This window comes from Leuciscus leuciscus (assembly GCF_965113295.1).
Source record: "Leuciscus leuciscus genome assembly, chromosome: 18".
Classification (NCBI taxonomy): Eukaryota; Metazoa; Chordata; class Actinopteri; order Cypriniformes; family Leuciscidae; genus Leuciscus; species Leuciscus leuciscus.
This window is the reverse complement of record NC_138742.1, coordinates 31593722-31611288: the sequence shown is the minus strand read 5'-3', so window position 1 is coordinate 31611288 and position 17567 is coordinate 31593722. Positions and strand designations below refer to the sequence as shown.

At 39.5% G+C, this 17567-nt stretch overlaps 1 protein-coding gene across 2 annotated transcripts in view; it reads left to right on the top strand.

Annotated features, from left to right (window-relative positions):
• The window catches only part of slc9a8 (solute carrier family 9 member 8), a 38664-nt gene extending 22494 nt beyond the window's left edge, over positions 1–16170 (top strand). Inside the window, exons 9-16 of one of the 2 annotated variants that reach the window (XM_082145119.1) lie at positions 9836–9968; positions 10970–11075; positions 11160–11276; positions 11374–11456; positions 11680–11791; positions 12671–12891; positions 14429–14575; positions 15427–16170. In XM_082145119.1, the coding sequence (XP_082001245.1) occupies positions 9836–9968; positions 10970–11075; positions 11160–11276; positions 11374–11456; positions 11680–11791; positions 12671–12891; positions 14429–14575; positions 15427–15540 (1033 nt within the window). In that variant the 3' untranslated portion in view covers positions 15541–16170. Of the gene's footprint in view, positions 1–9835; positions 9969–10969; positions 11277–11373; positions 11457–11679; positions 11792–12670; positions 12892–14428; positions 14576–15426 lie in introns of both variants that reach the window. The other variant, XM_082145118.1, reaches the window with a different exon arrangement.
• The last annotated feature ends 1397 nt before the right edge of the window (positions 16171–17567 follow it).

Genomic DNA, 17567 nt, shown 5'->3' with positions numbered 1-17567 from the left:
GGACAAATCAAGCTCATTTAATGAGTTCCAGGAAATATGGAGCCTATAATAAATTGCAGTAATGAACATGTGACTCATCTTTCACCACCTTTCCTTCCAGCTCTTGAATGATGGGAGATTACGACTGTGGATTTGGGTCAGGGTGGCCGGGCAAATCCTGAATTTGCTGAGCACGACAAGATCAGATCCATATATAACATGAGCGCTTCTATCCTTATAACCGGCTCATACGTATGTTTACATTTATCTCTCATACAGTGTCACATTAAGCAACGTTTGAGATTGCCGTTTTATTTTTGTGCACGTATAGTTTCGCATACATGATAAATTATTATAATATCAGTCCACTAGGCAATTACCCGCAGTCATGCTGGTTTTGTTTTAGCAACACAATTGCATCCAGCTGTCTTTGTGCGTTTATGTAGAAACTGCTGATTCTAATGGAAGATCAGAGATTAGAAGTCAAAACCTCATCATTAACTGTTGACCTCATGGGGAGATGTATTGTGTGAGGAGGTCATGGCCATGTGACGTCTTTTAAATGTTTACATGTTTTACAGTCGATGGGACTTTGTGTTTTTGAAGATTCACACAGAATGAATATGACAGAACTATCTTGATGGCATGATGTTGCAAACACGTTGAACAGGAAGGGTGAGATGTGTGGTCCTCTGCACCACATACTAACTGGCTCACGGATCTGCAATCTCTCTGCAAGAGATCTGCAGGATCTGCAAGTATTATGTGTTAGAACTCTTTCAGTCTCCATCTGTCTCTTCTTGTCCCTTTTTTAATCTCATTTCATCTAGCTTCATCTCGTTGGTCTTATTGGTCTCTTCTTTTCAAATCTTTTTTTCTCTTCTCTTCTGTTCATCTCTTGTCTCTTTTCCATGTCATGTTTCTCATCTCTTCTCGTCTCTTATTTTCTTGTGTTGTGTCTTATCTTGGCCCTTTTGTCTCCTCATTTCATAGTTTGTCTTCTTCTCTCTTCTTCTCTATGATTGCATCTAGTCTCAACTCAGCATGTCTCTTTTCTCTTTTCAAATAATCTGTTTTCTTTTCTCTTCTCCTCTTGTCTCTTCTATTTTCACCTCTTTTTGTTTATTCTCCTCGTCTTTTCCATTCTTGTCTCGTGTCTTCTCTTGTTGTCACTTCTTGACGTTTCTTCTGTTATTCTGTTCTTCTCTTCTCTTGTCTCGCTCATCCTGTCTCTTCTCATCTCTCCTCTTTTGGCTTTCTCATCTCTTCTCGTCTAATTTTTCCTCATCTCGTCTTTTGTGTCTGTGTTTTTACATATAGCGTCTTTTCTCATCCCCTAGTTTCTTTTCTCATCTCATGTCTCAAATTGCCCCTTCTCTCTCCTCATCCCTTGTCTCTCTCATCTCTCCCCGTATATTTTTATTCTCATTTCTCATCTCATCTCCTTTCTCTTTTTTTCTGTTCTCATACAGTCTCTTATTTAACTTACTTGTCTCATCTCATAGCTTGTCTTCTCATTTCGTCTCATCTTGTCCTCTTATACAGTCTAATCCTCTTTTCTCATTTCATCTAGTCTCTTGCTACTAGTTTGTCTCCTCTCATCTTTTGTCTCGTTTGTTATCTCTTGTCATTTCTTGTCTCTTCTCTGGTTCCATCCTATCTCTCATCTCTCCTCATCTAGTCTCTTTTCAACTCATCTTGTCTCAAAGCTGTCCTGGTCTCTATCTCCTGTCAAGGTTTTTTTTTGTGCTCATTGCTAGTGTGTACTACGACTGTCTCTGGAGTGTAGGGTGGTAAAATGATCTCATTCATAATTGACGGTTCTACGGAGTTGCTGTTGTCAGCTGTTTGTGTGTTTCCTAGAAAGCAGTAATTCTTCTCTGGGTGTAGTTTTACGCCTGATTGCAAAGCTGTCCTGGCTGCTGTTCCTTTGTTATGGTTCTCGGCGCACAAAAATACATTCTTTTGCAAAGCTGTCCTGGCTGCTGTTCCTTTGTAATGGTTCTCGGCGCACAAAAATACATTCTTCTAAATAAAACGTCTCTGTTACGTATGGTAACCCTCGTTCCCTGAAGTAGGGAACGGAGACGCACGTCGTGACCGATGAATAGGAATCTCGCTAGAGAGGCCAATCTACTTCGAGTGAAACTAAACGAGATAATGCACATTGGCATGCAATCATTTGCATCCAGCTGTTCAGCCACACAGCGCGGGTGTATAATGAGCCGCAGGTACGATTGCTGAGGAGCCGAGCCGATGAGTTGGCTGCCCCGGCTGGTCGCAGCAGATGTGGAGATGGCACGTACGTCTCCGTTCCCTCCTTCAGGGAGCGAGGGTTACCATACGTTACCAAGACGTTCCCTATCAGTCGGTCGTGACCGACGAATAGAAATCACTACCAAAGCGCCACAGCTGCTGACCCCATCCAGCGCCCTCTGCGAGCCTCTTGCCTGGAAGGACGATAGGAACACACGATATCTCCTGATAGGAGAGGGCTTACACAGAGTGTATCTGTCACTGTTGTTCTGTGATAACCCATACAGTGAGATTATTGGATAGCACTGGGAAAGCGTGCCCTTTCTGTTCGGAAGGAGAATGCTGTGGAAATACACATATGGGTTCCCCGCAGGGTCACACATATGGGACCCAGCCCAGACCCGCTTCAAAGGATAAGGGCCTGGCGCTGGACGCTCCGCCATGTCCGGGCCGAGGGTTTTGGAGGACTCAACAGGTTTTTCACTCTGGAGCAATAAGGGTGCACAGTAGGTGCAGCAAGCCAACAGCGCCGGGCCTCTCAGTGCTTCTACCCGTTTAAAGCTACACTGTGTAATTTTTTTAGTTGATTCTTAGCAAAAAACACTTAGTTCTATCAAAAATATATGTGCTCATTAATGTATATTTACTTCTTTCAAGTAATAAAGTATTCTCGTAAGTTTATAATCTGCCATTGAAAGTACATACGGGTGAGGGGTTTGAATGCCGGTCGCCATGTTGCCCCTCCATCTTGAAACTACATTAGCCAAAGAGGGACATACCGGTAAATTCAAGCTTCGCCTTTCGCGCGTTACACTCAGTGACACAGAGACGAATGCGAGGGGGAGATTACTTCCGACTGCCGGCAGATTTGAAAGATTGCTGAAGATGGAGGATCACGCCTATTTTTGAGGACATGTAGCAGAGTCGCCAAGGAAGCGAAAGAGAGAATTAAAACGTCAACGCGACAGGCAAATCAGCAAGACCAAAGTCAATATTGGAGTAACCTTTCCCAGATGGAAAGAGCTCGAGGAGCAAAGATTTTAAAACGGACGGCAAAGTTGCCTGCTTTCCTCTCGAGAGGTAATCCAGCCTATTTGTGTAAATTCGAAGTTTTATAGTTGCTTGTCTAACCATAGCATGGTTGTGCATAACGCCAGAACGACCTAGTATAACTTGCATTACTTTTCCTCACGTCAATGGTGAAAAAGTATTGTTTACCTTGTAACATAAATCTGTGCTGCGACGGATCACAGGTGATAGTTTTAAAGGTGCAATTGGACGAAGTCGAACTGGAAGCCATGTTAATCTTGAAATAATACGGCCACCGTAGGAGTTAAAACGCCCTCGAAATTGAAAGGAACAGAAACTAATATTCACTGGGTAGTCATATACAATTTCACCGCTAGATGGGGGAAAATATCACACAGTGTAGCTTTAAGGTGAGAACACGGCTCTACACATAGGCTATAATATCTAGCGAACGTGTTAGGTGTCGCCCAGCCCGCAGCTGTACAGAAATCTGTTAGCGAGGAGCCATGTGCCAGCACCCAGGAGGATGTAACACCTCTCGTGGAGTGAGCATGCAACCTGAGTGGGCAGGGTACGCCTTGTGCTTGGTAAGCCAAGGCGATGACATCCACTATCCAGTGAGCCATCCTCTGCTTGGAAACAGCCTTTCCCTTCTGCTGGCCTCCGTAACTGGCCTCTCTAGCCAGATTCCTATTCGCCCGTCCTGACGTACGTCGAGAGTGACCGACTGATAGGGAACCAGGTTTACATATGGCGCGTTTCCACCGAGCGGTACGGTACGGTACGGGTCGGTACCCTTTTATTTGCGTTTCCACTGCCAAAAGTTGAGAATGGTACCAAAAAGCCGAACCGTACCGTACCACTTTTTGGGTACCCTTCCGTTGGGGTACCTAGCACAGTGGTACGGTACTAAAAGGTGGAGCTAGACTCACTGCAGGACGTTGATTGGTTGACAGAGAATCGTCACTTGCGCGTGCTACGAGGGGAATGACAACATAAGAAGCGCCATTTTTTAATATACAGTTTAATATAATACTACTGTTACTGTGTCACGAAATGTAATTTGAAGAGTTTTTCAGGCGAGAATGTAGTTGTTTAAAGCTCAAATCTGTGGTTTATTTATAAAGATGATTTGTTTTTCCCCGGTTGTGAGATCCATGCGATCAGCGGGCGCTCGGCGCTCATGTTTCCCGGCTGGATGAGCCTTTCCTCGGCTAAGTTAGTTCTTCTGACGTTCGCCGATGACTCCGACGGTAGTGGTTAAACATGAGATATAATTCGTCTTGTGCAGACCTAACGGGCGATCTTTGGTCTCGTGAATATATAATTCGTTCCCTGTCAATCGTTTTGGCTGAGGGCTAAGTTTAGTTTCATATTATAGGCTATTTGTATTTAACTTTACTGTTGTAATGTTAGACTAGAGCGCAGCTTTTGGACATTTGACTGAATTGTTTGCTTTATTTCTTATTGTATAGCTTCTTGTACCTTTTACTTAAACTTTTATATTGGCTATTATTGATAAAACTGAAATTTTACAAAAAGAAATATGGTTTCTTGTCATTTTCTTATTACAAGATTATCACTGATGTTTATTGCAACATTTGTACAAATGCATATATTGCCTGTAATATGTGTAATTTTTTTTTATTATTTAAACGAAAAGGGGTAACGTTAGGGTTGTGTTTTAAATTTCGTTTTGTTATAAATAGAATAACATAACGTGCAGTGAATGATCAATATGCGTTGCGCATGAACCACATTTGTGTCCCTATAATGTTTAATTTATTTAAATGAAAACGAAAAGAGGCAGAGTAACCGGAGTAGCAGATCGCGAGCTGAGTGACGCTTTTAAGAACGTACTACAGGTTACTGTGTTAGCCTAAACAAAAATGGTCCACTGGTCTCATGGAAGACCAAAAGACAGCCTACTGTTGCACTGTCGACTTGTGAAGCAGAGTATATGGCTTTAGCTGCGACTGTACAGGAGTGTTTATTTCTACAGCAATTGTTAGAAAACATTGATGGTCAGAAATATGAATCGAGAGTGTATGAGGACAATCAGGGTGCCATTGCTTTAGCAAAAAATCCTGTGTATAAACAGAGGTGTAAACATGTGGACATTAAATATCATTTTGTGAGATCTGTGATAAAGGAGGGCAGAATTAGTCTGGAATACTGTCCAACTGGTGATATGGTTGCAGATGTGCTAACAAAACCCGCAACAAAGCTCAAGTTAATGAAATTTAACTCATTTATGTTTGGTGTATGAATTTTGTACTTGTATTGAGATGATGAACTGGAAATGATGAAATAGAAATGTGAGAGCAAGTGGGGGTGTTGAGATTTATAAATATTGTGCTCTCATTTATATTTGATTTGTTTACCTTTTATTTATTTTTTCTTTGAACCAGGCAATCATATTGCAGAGTGTATGTCATGTGACCTAATCAGTGACTGAATGAATGCACATGTTTCTGTTTAAATAAAAGTGCGCCAGTCTGAACGAAACTGGTTGATGTGAAACAGTATTCCCTGTTGTCTGCGTAAGTTACTCTGCTAACAAGCAAGAACAAGATCTGCTGTATATGTCATCCATTGTAGTTTACTATGTTCTTCTTCGCGCGAAAATGACGTCGATCGAAACACCACGCCTATCAAGTAAGGGTACTGTTGGCAGTGGAAACGCTAGCCAGATCATGGTTAACAGACCCGAACCGAACCGTACCGTACTGTACCGTACCGTACTGTGCTGCTCAGTGGAAACGAGCCAATATACAGTAAATAACAAGAACAGTCGAACACTTGTGGGTTAAACTTTATTACAATGTTCAACTTAAGACATTAGACTTTGCAACTACATGTCAACTAACTCTCATGAGAGTATCAGTAGACTGTAGTAGACTGTGAGGTTAGGGATTGGTGTCAGTAGAATAAGTTGACATGCAGTTGCAAAGTTACTTATAGTCAGCAGAATGTCTGTTGGGTAGCATCAAAATAAAGTCAAGTCACCTTCATTTATATAGTGCTTTTAAGAATATAGATTGTTTCAAAGCAGCTTTAAAGTGATAATAGGAAATTAAAGTAACAGAGATTGTTTTGGCTTTACTTCAGCTCTAGAATAAATGTATTGTCCAGCTAAAGTTAGTTTTGATTGATTCACTTCCGTTGCAAAGATCATTAGTTATTAACTTAGGGGCCGCTAACACGACACCATTCTAACAGAAAACAGAAAACTTTTAATGTGTCCTGGCCATTCATTTGCACAACAACAGTGTTTGGTGGCTCCAGAACGCAAACATTGACATAGGTTCCAACAAGGTGCTCATGCATATTATGCGTTTAGTCTATAGGTATGTGCGTTTGAATAAATATGTTTCTTTCTTTCAAATTGACCTCACCAAATTACTGGTCTGGCCTGCATAATACAGAATTTTTAGTCGCTTCTGCGTATCGGGGAAGGGAAGGGAAGGAGGCTTTCACAGGGGAGGGACTAGTTGACACTTCAGGACTGCATTGTCGTCATGTCCAGGCGCAGGTCCTTCATCAGATCTGGATACGGCCTGGATCAGGCGGACTACGTTAAACCTTGGGATAAACAGAGAAACTAATATTAGCGTAGACGTAGTCATTCTCGTGTTACGCAGCACGTTTGAGCTTCAGCAAGAACCAATGAGGTTCATTCTCGTGTTACGCAGCACGTTTGAGGTTCCTCAAGAACCAATGATGTTCATTCTCGTGTTACACAACACGTTTGAGCTTCTGTAAGAACCAATGAGATTCATTCTCGTGTTATGCAGCACGTTTGAGCTTCAGCAAGAACCAATGAGGTTCAATTCTCATGTTACACAGAATGTTTGAGTTTCCTCAAGAACCAATGATGTTCATTCTCATGTTACACAACACGTTTGAGCTTCTGTAAGAACCAATGAGATTCATTCTCGTGTTACGCAGCACGTTTGAGCTTCTGCAAGAACCAATGAGGTTCATTCTCGTGTTACGCAGCACGTTTGAGCTTCAGCAAGAACCAATGATGTTCATTCTCGTGTTACACAACACGTTTGAGCTTCTGTAAGAACCAATGAGATTAATTCTCGTGTTACGCAGCACGTTTGAGCTTCTGCAATAACCGATGAGGTTCATTCTCGTGTTACGCAGCACGTTTGAGTTTCCTCAAGAACCAATGATGTTCATTCTCGTGTTACACAACACGTTTGAGCTTCTGTAAGAACCAATGAGATTCATAATCGTGTAACGCAGCACGTTTGAGCTTCTGCAAGAACTGATGAGGTTAATTCTCGTGTTACGCAGCACGTTTGAGCTTCAGCAAGAACCAATGAGGTTCATTCTCATGTTACACAACACGTTTGAGCTTCTGTAAGAACCAATGAGATTCATTCTCGTGTTACGCAGCACGTTTGAGCCTCTGTAAGAACCGATGAGGTTCATTCTCGTGTTACGCAGCACGTTTGAGCTTCAGCAAGAACCAATGAAGTTTCTTCTTGCGTGTCAAGCAGGTTCAGTTGAGCTTCTGTTTATGTTCGCTAATCAATGTTTATATGTGAATAAAAGCGTAAATTCAATAGTTTCGTCATAAAGTGATCGAGTCCCTTCAGAAAATATGGACTAAACCGCTAAATTCATATGGATTAGTTTAACAATCTCTTTATAAACTTTTTGAAGCGTCAAAGTAGTAGGACTGTCAGTGAAGGGACAGAAATATATATATATATATATATTTTTAATATCATTAAAAATATCTTCATTTGTTTTCCAAAGATGAACAAAAGACTTGGCGGCGTTGTCACGACATGAGAGAGAGTAGTTGATGACAGAATTAAAATTTTTGGGTGAACTAACCTTTTTCAGTAGAGGGACATTGCCAAAACCTTGATCTGCGTCATTAGGTTAGCTCAGTGGTTCCCAAACTGGGAGGCGCAGTGTTTTAAAAAGAGGGGCACAGCAAGAATAAGGGATAGTGTACGGTCAGCGTATTGTTATGCAAAGAAAGCTCTTCAGTGTGATACAAGACCCCACTGCGTAATTATGTAGTGGCTACTTGACACATAAGTAAATAATTGAACACAAAATATTAATTTGGCCTAATTACCTCAAAATGACCCGCTGTACTTGCTTGAGAGGTCTGTAATCAGCTGTAGCGGTTGTTGGCATGATTGAAGAATCAGAATGTAGTATTGCAGGGAGCCATGGAAAAATATGGATGAAAGATGCATTGTTCTGCGTTAAGCATGGACAAGTTTGTGAAAGGACTGCCAGTGCCAGGACAACGTAAAGTAGACGAGGAACCCACGTAAAATTCACAAATACCAAAACAACGTGTCTACACCAGACGCTAGCGGCTAATAAAGAGAGACCACAGCGTTGTGTGCCTCAAAATATTGAGGCTTGAAAATATTTGTGTCTACAAAAAATATTTTCGGCTCGGCAGAAAAAGTTTGGAAGCCGCTGGGCTAGCTCATAATGTCAAGTTAGTTATCAAACACCAAAGAAAATATGGATAAGTTGATTATTCCATAAAAACAAACAAAAAACCTGCTACCCACCATATGTAACCTATCAGTTAAATGAGCAGAGACAACTGAATGAAAACATGCACACATCACTTTTAAGTCCATTTGTTTTCGGATGCTCAGGTAGCCTTCATACAACAGTTTGTTTAAGTGTTAACAGCTCATCTGTGGCTCAGTCACTGAATCACTTTAGTGTTCATGTTTTTGTGTAGTATGCATTGTTCGTGGTGGTTAAATTAATCTTGGATGCAAGTCGCGTCAAGGTATCTACAGTAGTGGCCAAAAGTGATGTCCAGAGGGGATATTTGTTTTTATGGCCCCTATAAGTTTGATTAAACCATCAACGTATGAGAAAAATAAATAAAAATAATTATATATATATATATATATATATATATATATATATATATATATATATATATTACCAACCCCAAATAAAAAGCACAGGAAAAAGCATACATGTACGACTACATCATAATTAGTTATTCATATGTTGTTGGTTCTCTCTTGTGTTTGCATGTGTTCATAATTTCTTTGTATGACAGCCTGGCCAAAAATGATGTTGGCATTTTTTCACAAATAAAACAATTGACTCCAAGCACAACTATGCAATATGCTGACAACATCTTTATAAATTTTTTACATAATATTTCAATAAAGGGTGAAGATGTCAATTTTCCTAGGCCGGACATCACTTATGGCCACTACTGTACAATAAATAAGGGATCTGAATATGAATGTGACTTTACTGCCCCCTGCTGACCAAATTGAAGCTATTTGTTTAAGGTTAGGCATGATGAACAGAAATAATCAGATAAGATACACATGATTTAGTTAATAGTTTGCCTTAAAATGATTTACAAAAATCCTAGTTATTTTTCTGGTACCTTGCAAATATTAAATATTGTATTGGATGTGCATGATGCAGGCCTTGATTTTAAACATTAAACACAATGCATTCATATTCTGGTTTGATTGTCACTCTTTACTGAGTTAGCAGATGTGAGCAGTGCTTGATGTATGTGTTGTTGTTGGTGTTTCAGCACAGCGGAGGGCTTTGCTGACTCAGATGTCTCGACGGGCTGGGAAACCTTCATGCAGGCGCTCGGCTACTTCCTGAAGATGTTCTTTGGGTCGGCCGCCTTGGGCACACTCACTGGTCTCATCTCTGCTATTGTATCCTTGTGAGTTTGTGTTTTAAAGTGCCCCTATTATGCTATTTTAAAGGTTCCTAATTTGGTTTTGGAGTCTCCTACAATAGGTTTACATGCATCCAAGGTAAAAGCAAAAACACTTTAAATTTCTAATAATATACATTGCACACCCCCTCATTACTCAAAGTGTCTGAAAATGGTTTGTTCGAAGAATCATGAGTTGCTCTAAGTTCTCTCTAATACTATTCTTAACAACAATGTATTTTAAGTATAAAAAGATATATCAATGAGAAAATATCATGGATTTATTGGCAACCAACATGTGCAACATATTCCATTCCCTCTCTTAGAGGTGATTAGGAACAGCATAGAGCTGAACAAATATAGCATTCCTGTGAAATAAATAATAAAAAATAAAAAAAACAGAAGAGTCATCAACAGGAAGTAATCAAATGTACACTGCATAATCTTCACTGTATAAATGAAATCCTGGTAAATCTAGTAAAGAGCAGAGCTTTGTCTTGTGTTGTTCAGTAATCATTAATGACACAGATGGCAGCAGGAGTAATCGGCTGCTGTCACAGATTGCATGGATCCAATAAACTGATCGACTGTTTATGTTCACTTAAAGGGGTCATTGGATGCCCATTTTCCACAAGTTGGTGTGATTCTTTAGGGTCTTCATGTAATGTTTGTAACATACTTTGGTTAAAGTTCCTCAATGGTTGTGTAAAACAACACCCTTTTTACCTCCTCAAAAACAGCTCTGTTCACAGCGACCCGTTTCAGTGCATGTCTCTTTAAATGATAATGAGCAACTGCCCACTGTGCATAGATGTGCTAAACATATAGTGAATAATATCCTATATTAGAAAATAAATATTAATATAATATTACATTTATTTGCGTGTATGTGGGCCAATATATGTACATTTTTCATTTTATATTGTTTACACAAAGTTGTTTATTTGAAGAACTCTGCTGAATTCCTGTGAGATTATATTTCTGAATGAGAGTTTGTAGTCTCTGAAACACTTCGACCTGAGGAAGACTCCGTCTCTGGAGTTTGGGATGATGATTATATTTGCATATCTGCCGTATGGTCTTGCTGAGGGCATCAAACTCTCTGGTGAGCTTAAAAACAGATCCATGATCAAATGTGTTGTGATTTCAGTATCAAGATCCATTAGAATTTATGTATTTCTGTTTGTAGGGATCATGGCCATTCTGTTCTCAGGAATTGTCATGTCTCATTACACTCATCATAACCTGTCGCCAGTCACCCAGATTCTCATGCAACAGACTCTTCGAACCGTGGCCTTCATGTGCGGTCAGTTCCTCGCACGCCTTTCACAAACCTACCGCTTCATAGAGGAGTTCTTCTGTAAACATGAACTTTACTCTTCTCTTCTGTTTTTATTCCACAGAAACATGCGTGTTTGCGTTCCTGGGCCTGTCTATCTTCAGCTTCCCTCATAAATTCGAGCTGTCTTTTGTCATCTGGTGTATTGTATGTGCCTTCAAAGTGCTTGTTATCTTTGTTTGTCTTGCCCCGGAGCATTACTGCTTTCTGCTCTTCAATATCTGTTTAAACATGAATGCTTGCTGAAGGCGTGATACATCACTGGTTCTGTGGAGTCTTATCTAAACTGAGTTATAATAAACAAGCAAAAAGGTTTGTTATTATAATGTTTATGCCATCAGAGTTCAGTCTAAGTGTTTTCCTGTCACAGGTTCTGATTCTTGTTGGTCGGGCTGTGAATATCTTCCCCCTCTCCTTCATGCTCAACTTCTTCAGAGATCATAAAATCACCCCCAAAATGATGTTCATCATGTGGTTCAGTGGTAAGAAGACCCAGTAAATTATACATTTTAGTTTCTTTGTGATTTGAAGGTTAGAAGTGAGTTTACCTCATTCTGTTTCAATCTTAGCATTTAAACTGCAGCCAACACTTATACTTCAAACATTACATTTCTTTAAAACCAATTTCCTCTTAGGTCATTCACTTTTTAAATCAGCTGTCGTTAATTAAAAACTTTTTTTACTGAACATCTTCTATCCAGCAACATCTTAATGTCCCCCTGTGGTCAATCATTTTATTCTTAAAACTCATCTTTGATCGGCAAAATTACATATTTAAAAGTTTTTCCACTTGATTTTTCCAAAAGTTTTTAAATGCAACTCGACACCCTTGCCTCATTTAGTATACGTGGTTCTCTGAATATGCAAATGAGCCCCGCCTCCACTCACTCACTCACTCAGCTCAGAGATCCACTGGTTGACGATCACACGTTGATCTGATTGGTTACAAGGTAGTTTGTGACGTCAGAAACACCAGCGATTTCAAACCGTGTTTTTGAGACTGTCTTTGGTTCACTGCAGTTTTAAGGAGGAAATACTCAGCAATGGTGTCGACTTATGAATTTACACATGGTTTGTCTTAAAGCACATTACAAACACCACATAGACATATAAACAACATTAAAAGCTTGATTTTCCCCACAGAGGGACTTTAAGTAAAATTGATATGAAGGTATAAGACATAGAGATGTTTTAGAGACAGCAACTGGTCACTATTCACAATTTTAAATTACATTTGAGTTGTTTTAGTAGTTTGTCAGTAGTGTTACCATAATGTGTAAGTTGTTAGAAATACAATCGTTCCATATCGTCATAAAGCTGCATTCGGTCTAAGCCCGTGTCTTCCATGCTCGTGTGGTCAGGTCTGCGGGGTGCGATCCCATACGCCCTCAGTCTTCATCTCGGTCTGGAGCCCATAGAGAAGCGTCAGCTGATCGGCACCACCACCATAGTCATCGTACTCTTCACCATCCTGCTGCTGGGGGGCGGGACCATGCCCCTCATCCGCATCATGGACATTGAGGAGAGCCAGTCACGGCGCAAGAACAAAAAAGACATCAACCTGAGCAAAACTCAGAAAATGGTGAGACAAATGCTATTTTTATCATTTTCTTTTAACTCTTTCGCCGCCGGCATTTTTGATCGTTTTCACAAAGGTCCTCAGAATATTTTGTTGTATGAATATCTGAACATGAACATGAATATATCAAAGAAAGAACAGACCCTCTGCTTTAAAGCTGCAGTCCGTAGTTTTTCCTCTTTGTCGCCATCTCTGTTCGAAATCTGCAATTGCAGTTATTCGCAGAATTATTAACTTTACGTGGGTTGTGCCTCGGCACGGCACAGCGCGGATGAATCCAGTGTTTTGAGGAGAATGTGCGGCTGTCAGTCACCGCGCTCGTGTGGATACTGGCATTCGCAATCACAGATTCTACTTTTCGGAAGTATGACCAACATAAGAGTTTTCACCGGAAAATGTCGTCTGAAGAAGTAATATCCACTTTTGTTCTGACCAACTAAGGGGAAAAAAGCATTGCAGTAAATCGCACTGATTAAATCTAACGATTGCTTATCACGTCAAACCGTGCAAATTATACTTTATTCTCAAATTGTTAATGTTAACAACATCAGCATTGCGTGACTACATTTAATACCCTTCCGATATTATCCTTGTTTTCGCACGGGCCGGTTGCAGTCTCTTTTTTTCTCCGAAGTCTTTCGCGTTTGTTCGGGTGAATCTCTAGTTGTCACTGGTGATTGTCGTTTGAACCTTTCTGGATCCGCCATCAAATTGATTTTAAGTATATCAAGTGCTGTGAGAAAAGGCTATAAATCTCCTCCTCCAGCATCCTCACACTCATAGCCGACTAGCCGAGACTCTTCTTTATGTGGACAGATGTGACGTAATGACGCAAAGACATGCTCGAATTTCCCTCGGAAATCCACCAGTACCACTGGAGTTAAAAACATTATTACAAGCTTACCGTTTTGAATCGAGTTACGGCAAGCAGAGAGTTTTGAACACTGGCTGGTTATGTACTTGCTCAAAAATGTATTTTGGATAATTTTTAAACAAAAAGCTCAACACATTTATTTTTCGATTTGCGCTGAACTGGTCTGTGTGAAAAATCATGCTTTCTAGACTAGCAAAACTACCAACATGCTTTAGACAGGATCGAAGACTAAACGAATCAGCACAAGATCTAGCACACAAGGGGAATGTAAAGAGGAGGAAATCAAGAGGGTCTGGAGCCAGGCGGCTGGGGCTGGTGAACAAGGGGACGGGGCCAAAACAACCGAGATTTGGGACACTTTCATTTGGGGGAGGGGTTGAAACATGATCAAAATCATGTTTTTCTGGGAAAAAAATGTGAAGTCACTGATGAACTTTTTCACAGATGAACTGGATTACATGAAATGTTTGTCAAATACAGAGATGTTTTCATGATGCAACTCTAACACTTTTCATTCAATACTTTATGTACTAAAAATTAAACAGAGAGCCCATGAATTACAACAATTACGTGTGCAGGAACGCTGTGGGATCTTCTGGACTCCCCTCACAGGTTTGGTTTCAGTAAATTGCATAAATGCAATATATCTTTCTCTTTCTCTCTCAGGGTAACACCATCGAATCTGAGCATTTGTCTGAGCTGACAGAGGAAGAGTATGAAGCTCAGATTTTTCAGAGGCAGGATCTGAAGGGTTTCCTGTGGCTTGATGCCAAATATCTGAACCCTTTCTTCACCCGCAGACTCACACAAGAGGTTGGACTGGTCATAACCTTCCAAACACATTATTCCAGTTATAAGGTTTAAGGCGAGACACAGCAGGCAAAAACGTCGTTTTTCTTTTTACTGGTCAATTTTGAGATGTTTGGATATTTGTCTTCAATAACATGTCTTCTTTCAGACTTGTGGTGAAAAAAAGTCCGAAATAAACATTTAGGTCTTTATTCTACTACACTTTGTCTTTTTGCGTCTGTAGATTTCTCATAAATTCAACAAAAGTTGGCGTTCTTAATCAACACACTGCTCCGCGATCTCTGTCAAGGCTATTGACAGTATATTCTGATTTACAGGATAACAAAAGTAGATATCCATAAATCCCTCTGTAATTTTTTTCCTATCTAATATGTGACCACAATGAAATTTTTTTTTTTAACCTGGCTTTATCCAATACTCAAATTAGCGCATATTTAATTAGAGATTGCCTAATTTGCATATTTAAACATTAAATTACAGAAAACTTGTAATAAATGTTTTTCTCCTCTTAATGTAGGTAATCAACTGGGAAGGTTTCATGGTGATATTCACCTGTAGTGTCTCGCCTTAAAGAAAACGTTTTTGACTGAGGCTTTCAAGCAACCACAGTGCATATAAACTACTCAGACCACCTAGCCAAAACTGTCCTCAGAACACCTTAGCACCTGCATAGCAACATCCTGGCAACCACCCAGAATCCCCTTGCATCATAGCCACATTTACACATTTAAAATATTGAATGTGTGTCATCATTTGAAAGTTAGCAAATTATTTAAATAATGTGAGGAGTCTACTTGAAGAACTGGTTGTCATCTATTGTTCTCCCTTCCTTCCTTCCTTCCTTCCTCTCTAAGGATCTTCTGCATGGGCGGATCCAGATGAAGACGCTCACTAATAAATGGTACGAGGAGGTCCGTCAGGGTCCGTCTGGCTCTGAGGATGAGGACGATGAGGCAGAGCTGCTCTGAGACGATCATAAGAGGCGAACAGAGAGAGAGATGTGGGTGACGAGCCGTTCTCACAGCAGGTAAACGGACCGCACCGCTCAGTGAGGGACTCCAACTCCATGACTGGAGGGATTCATGGCTAAATGAGGAAAAGGACAGGAGTATGTGGGACAAGACAGCTTGGGATTGTTTTGTGTAGAGTTTAGGCACTAGGAGCAAAAACACTGAACGAATAAAGATGGAAGGCTAAGAAGAATTTGAAGGGGATGGCAAAAAAAGGACACCTTTCTATCATTTTTTTTTTTTTTAAAGGTTGAAGACCGTAATATGAATATTAATGTGATTCTTGCGCTACCTTCTGGTGGGGTTTGTTTAACATACAGGGAAATGACATCAATGAATGTTTCTGTGATTAGAATTAATTTAACAAACATAACCTGTTTTTCTTTTTTATTAAGTATTTATTTGCTGCGTTGTCTTTATAAATGGGAGTAAAAGGGTATTTTATAACGTTTCTGGACACTGTATTTTGTAGCTGAATTATCTCTAATGAAGTTGTGCCTGAAGGAATGTACCTGTGCATAATAAACATAAACTGCAGTGGGAAAGTGGTGTAAAGACAAATGTGAATAAATGAAGGATTATTAAAAACTTGTGTGTAGTTGTTTAACGCTGTCCAATCCCTTTCTTCATTTGCTAATATATTATGTTGCACAAAAGACAAAATGTAAGTTCTTTGATAATTATACAAACATAGACCTTATTCTGAGCAGCTGTGAGGGACAGACGTACCGTGTTTTCAGTGGCATCCGCTGTAAAACGCTGTATAAAGCTCCTAAATCACTTATCATTTACCACAACTCAAGTTTTGTGTCTACTGAATATTCTTGTAATGATATTTGTATTGCAGTAAATCCAAAAACACTTTAAATAACAGAACAACCCACTGAAGAGATATCTATCCTTCACAGCCACTTCTCTATTACAGAGTGATATTTTATCTGGACACAAGGGGGTGGTAATATACAACGTTTTCAGTGTCTATATTTTCATAGATCATTTAAATGCCTTTGGTTATGAGAGCATAATTATATGAAAATGCCACATAAAGCCATCTCGACAATATAGAGTAAAGGCTCACTTTGATTGACTCGAGTCTGGGAGGACACGAGCCAGGACTGAAAACAGACGAGGTTAAATCAGAGTTTTACACTGGAACAGGCTTTCTTTTATCCTGCCTTTAAGTGCACCTGGGAAGTTGTGCATTACACATGTCAAACATTCAGGTCAGAAAATGTTTACTTTTGAATCTTTTTTATAATAATTTATATTTTACATTATATATTTTTATTATAGATAGATTGTTAATATCTAATAACACACTACAGAACTTTACATGTGCTTTAGTCAAAATATCAAAAGTGTACTTTAATGCAAAGCTTAAGATTATTAAAACAATGGTTAATTTGACATTATTAATTGGACTTTTATTCCATTATTGTTACTTTATCTGCATATATATATATATATATATATATATATATATACATTATATATTATCATTTTTTTATTTATATTTTTTTCAAGATTTTAAGTGATCATTTATCAATGCATTTAACTGATCATTGAGCCATTATGTAGATAATTAAACACTTTTGTAATGTAGGCATGCAATTAATTAAACTGCATTTGGATCCTCAACCTTGTCTTGGAGCAGTTCGTAACATAGACAATATTCAAGGTTATTATGTGCGGGAGGTTTTTGGTCCAATAATTAGAATCTCTGTTTTTTCATAATTAAGTAGTAGGAAATTACTAGTCATCCAATTTGTTTAAATCGGCTATGCATTCCGTTCATTTTGTGAATTGGTAAGTTTCATCAAGGAGCAAAGAAATATAGAGCTGAGTATCATCAGCATAACAGTGAAAACTAATGCCATGCTTCCTAATGATATCTCCTAAGGGTAGCATGTACAGGGTGAAAAGCAACGGTCCTAGTACTGAGCCTTGTGGTACACCATACTGAACTTGTGATCGATGAGACATCT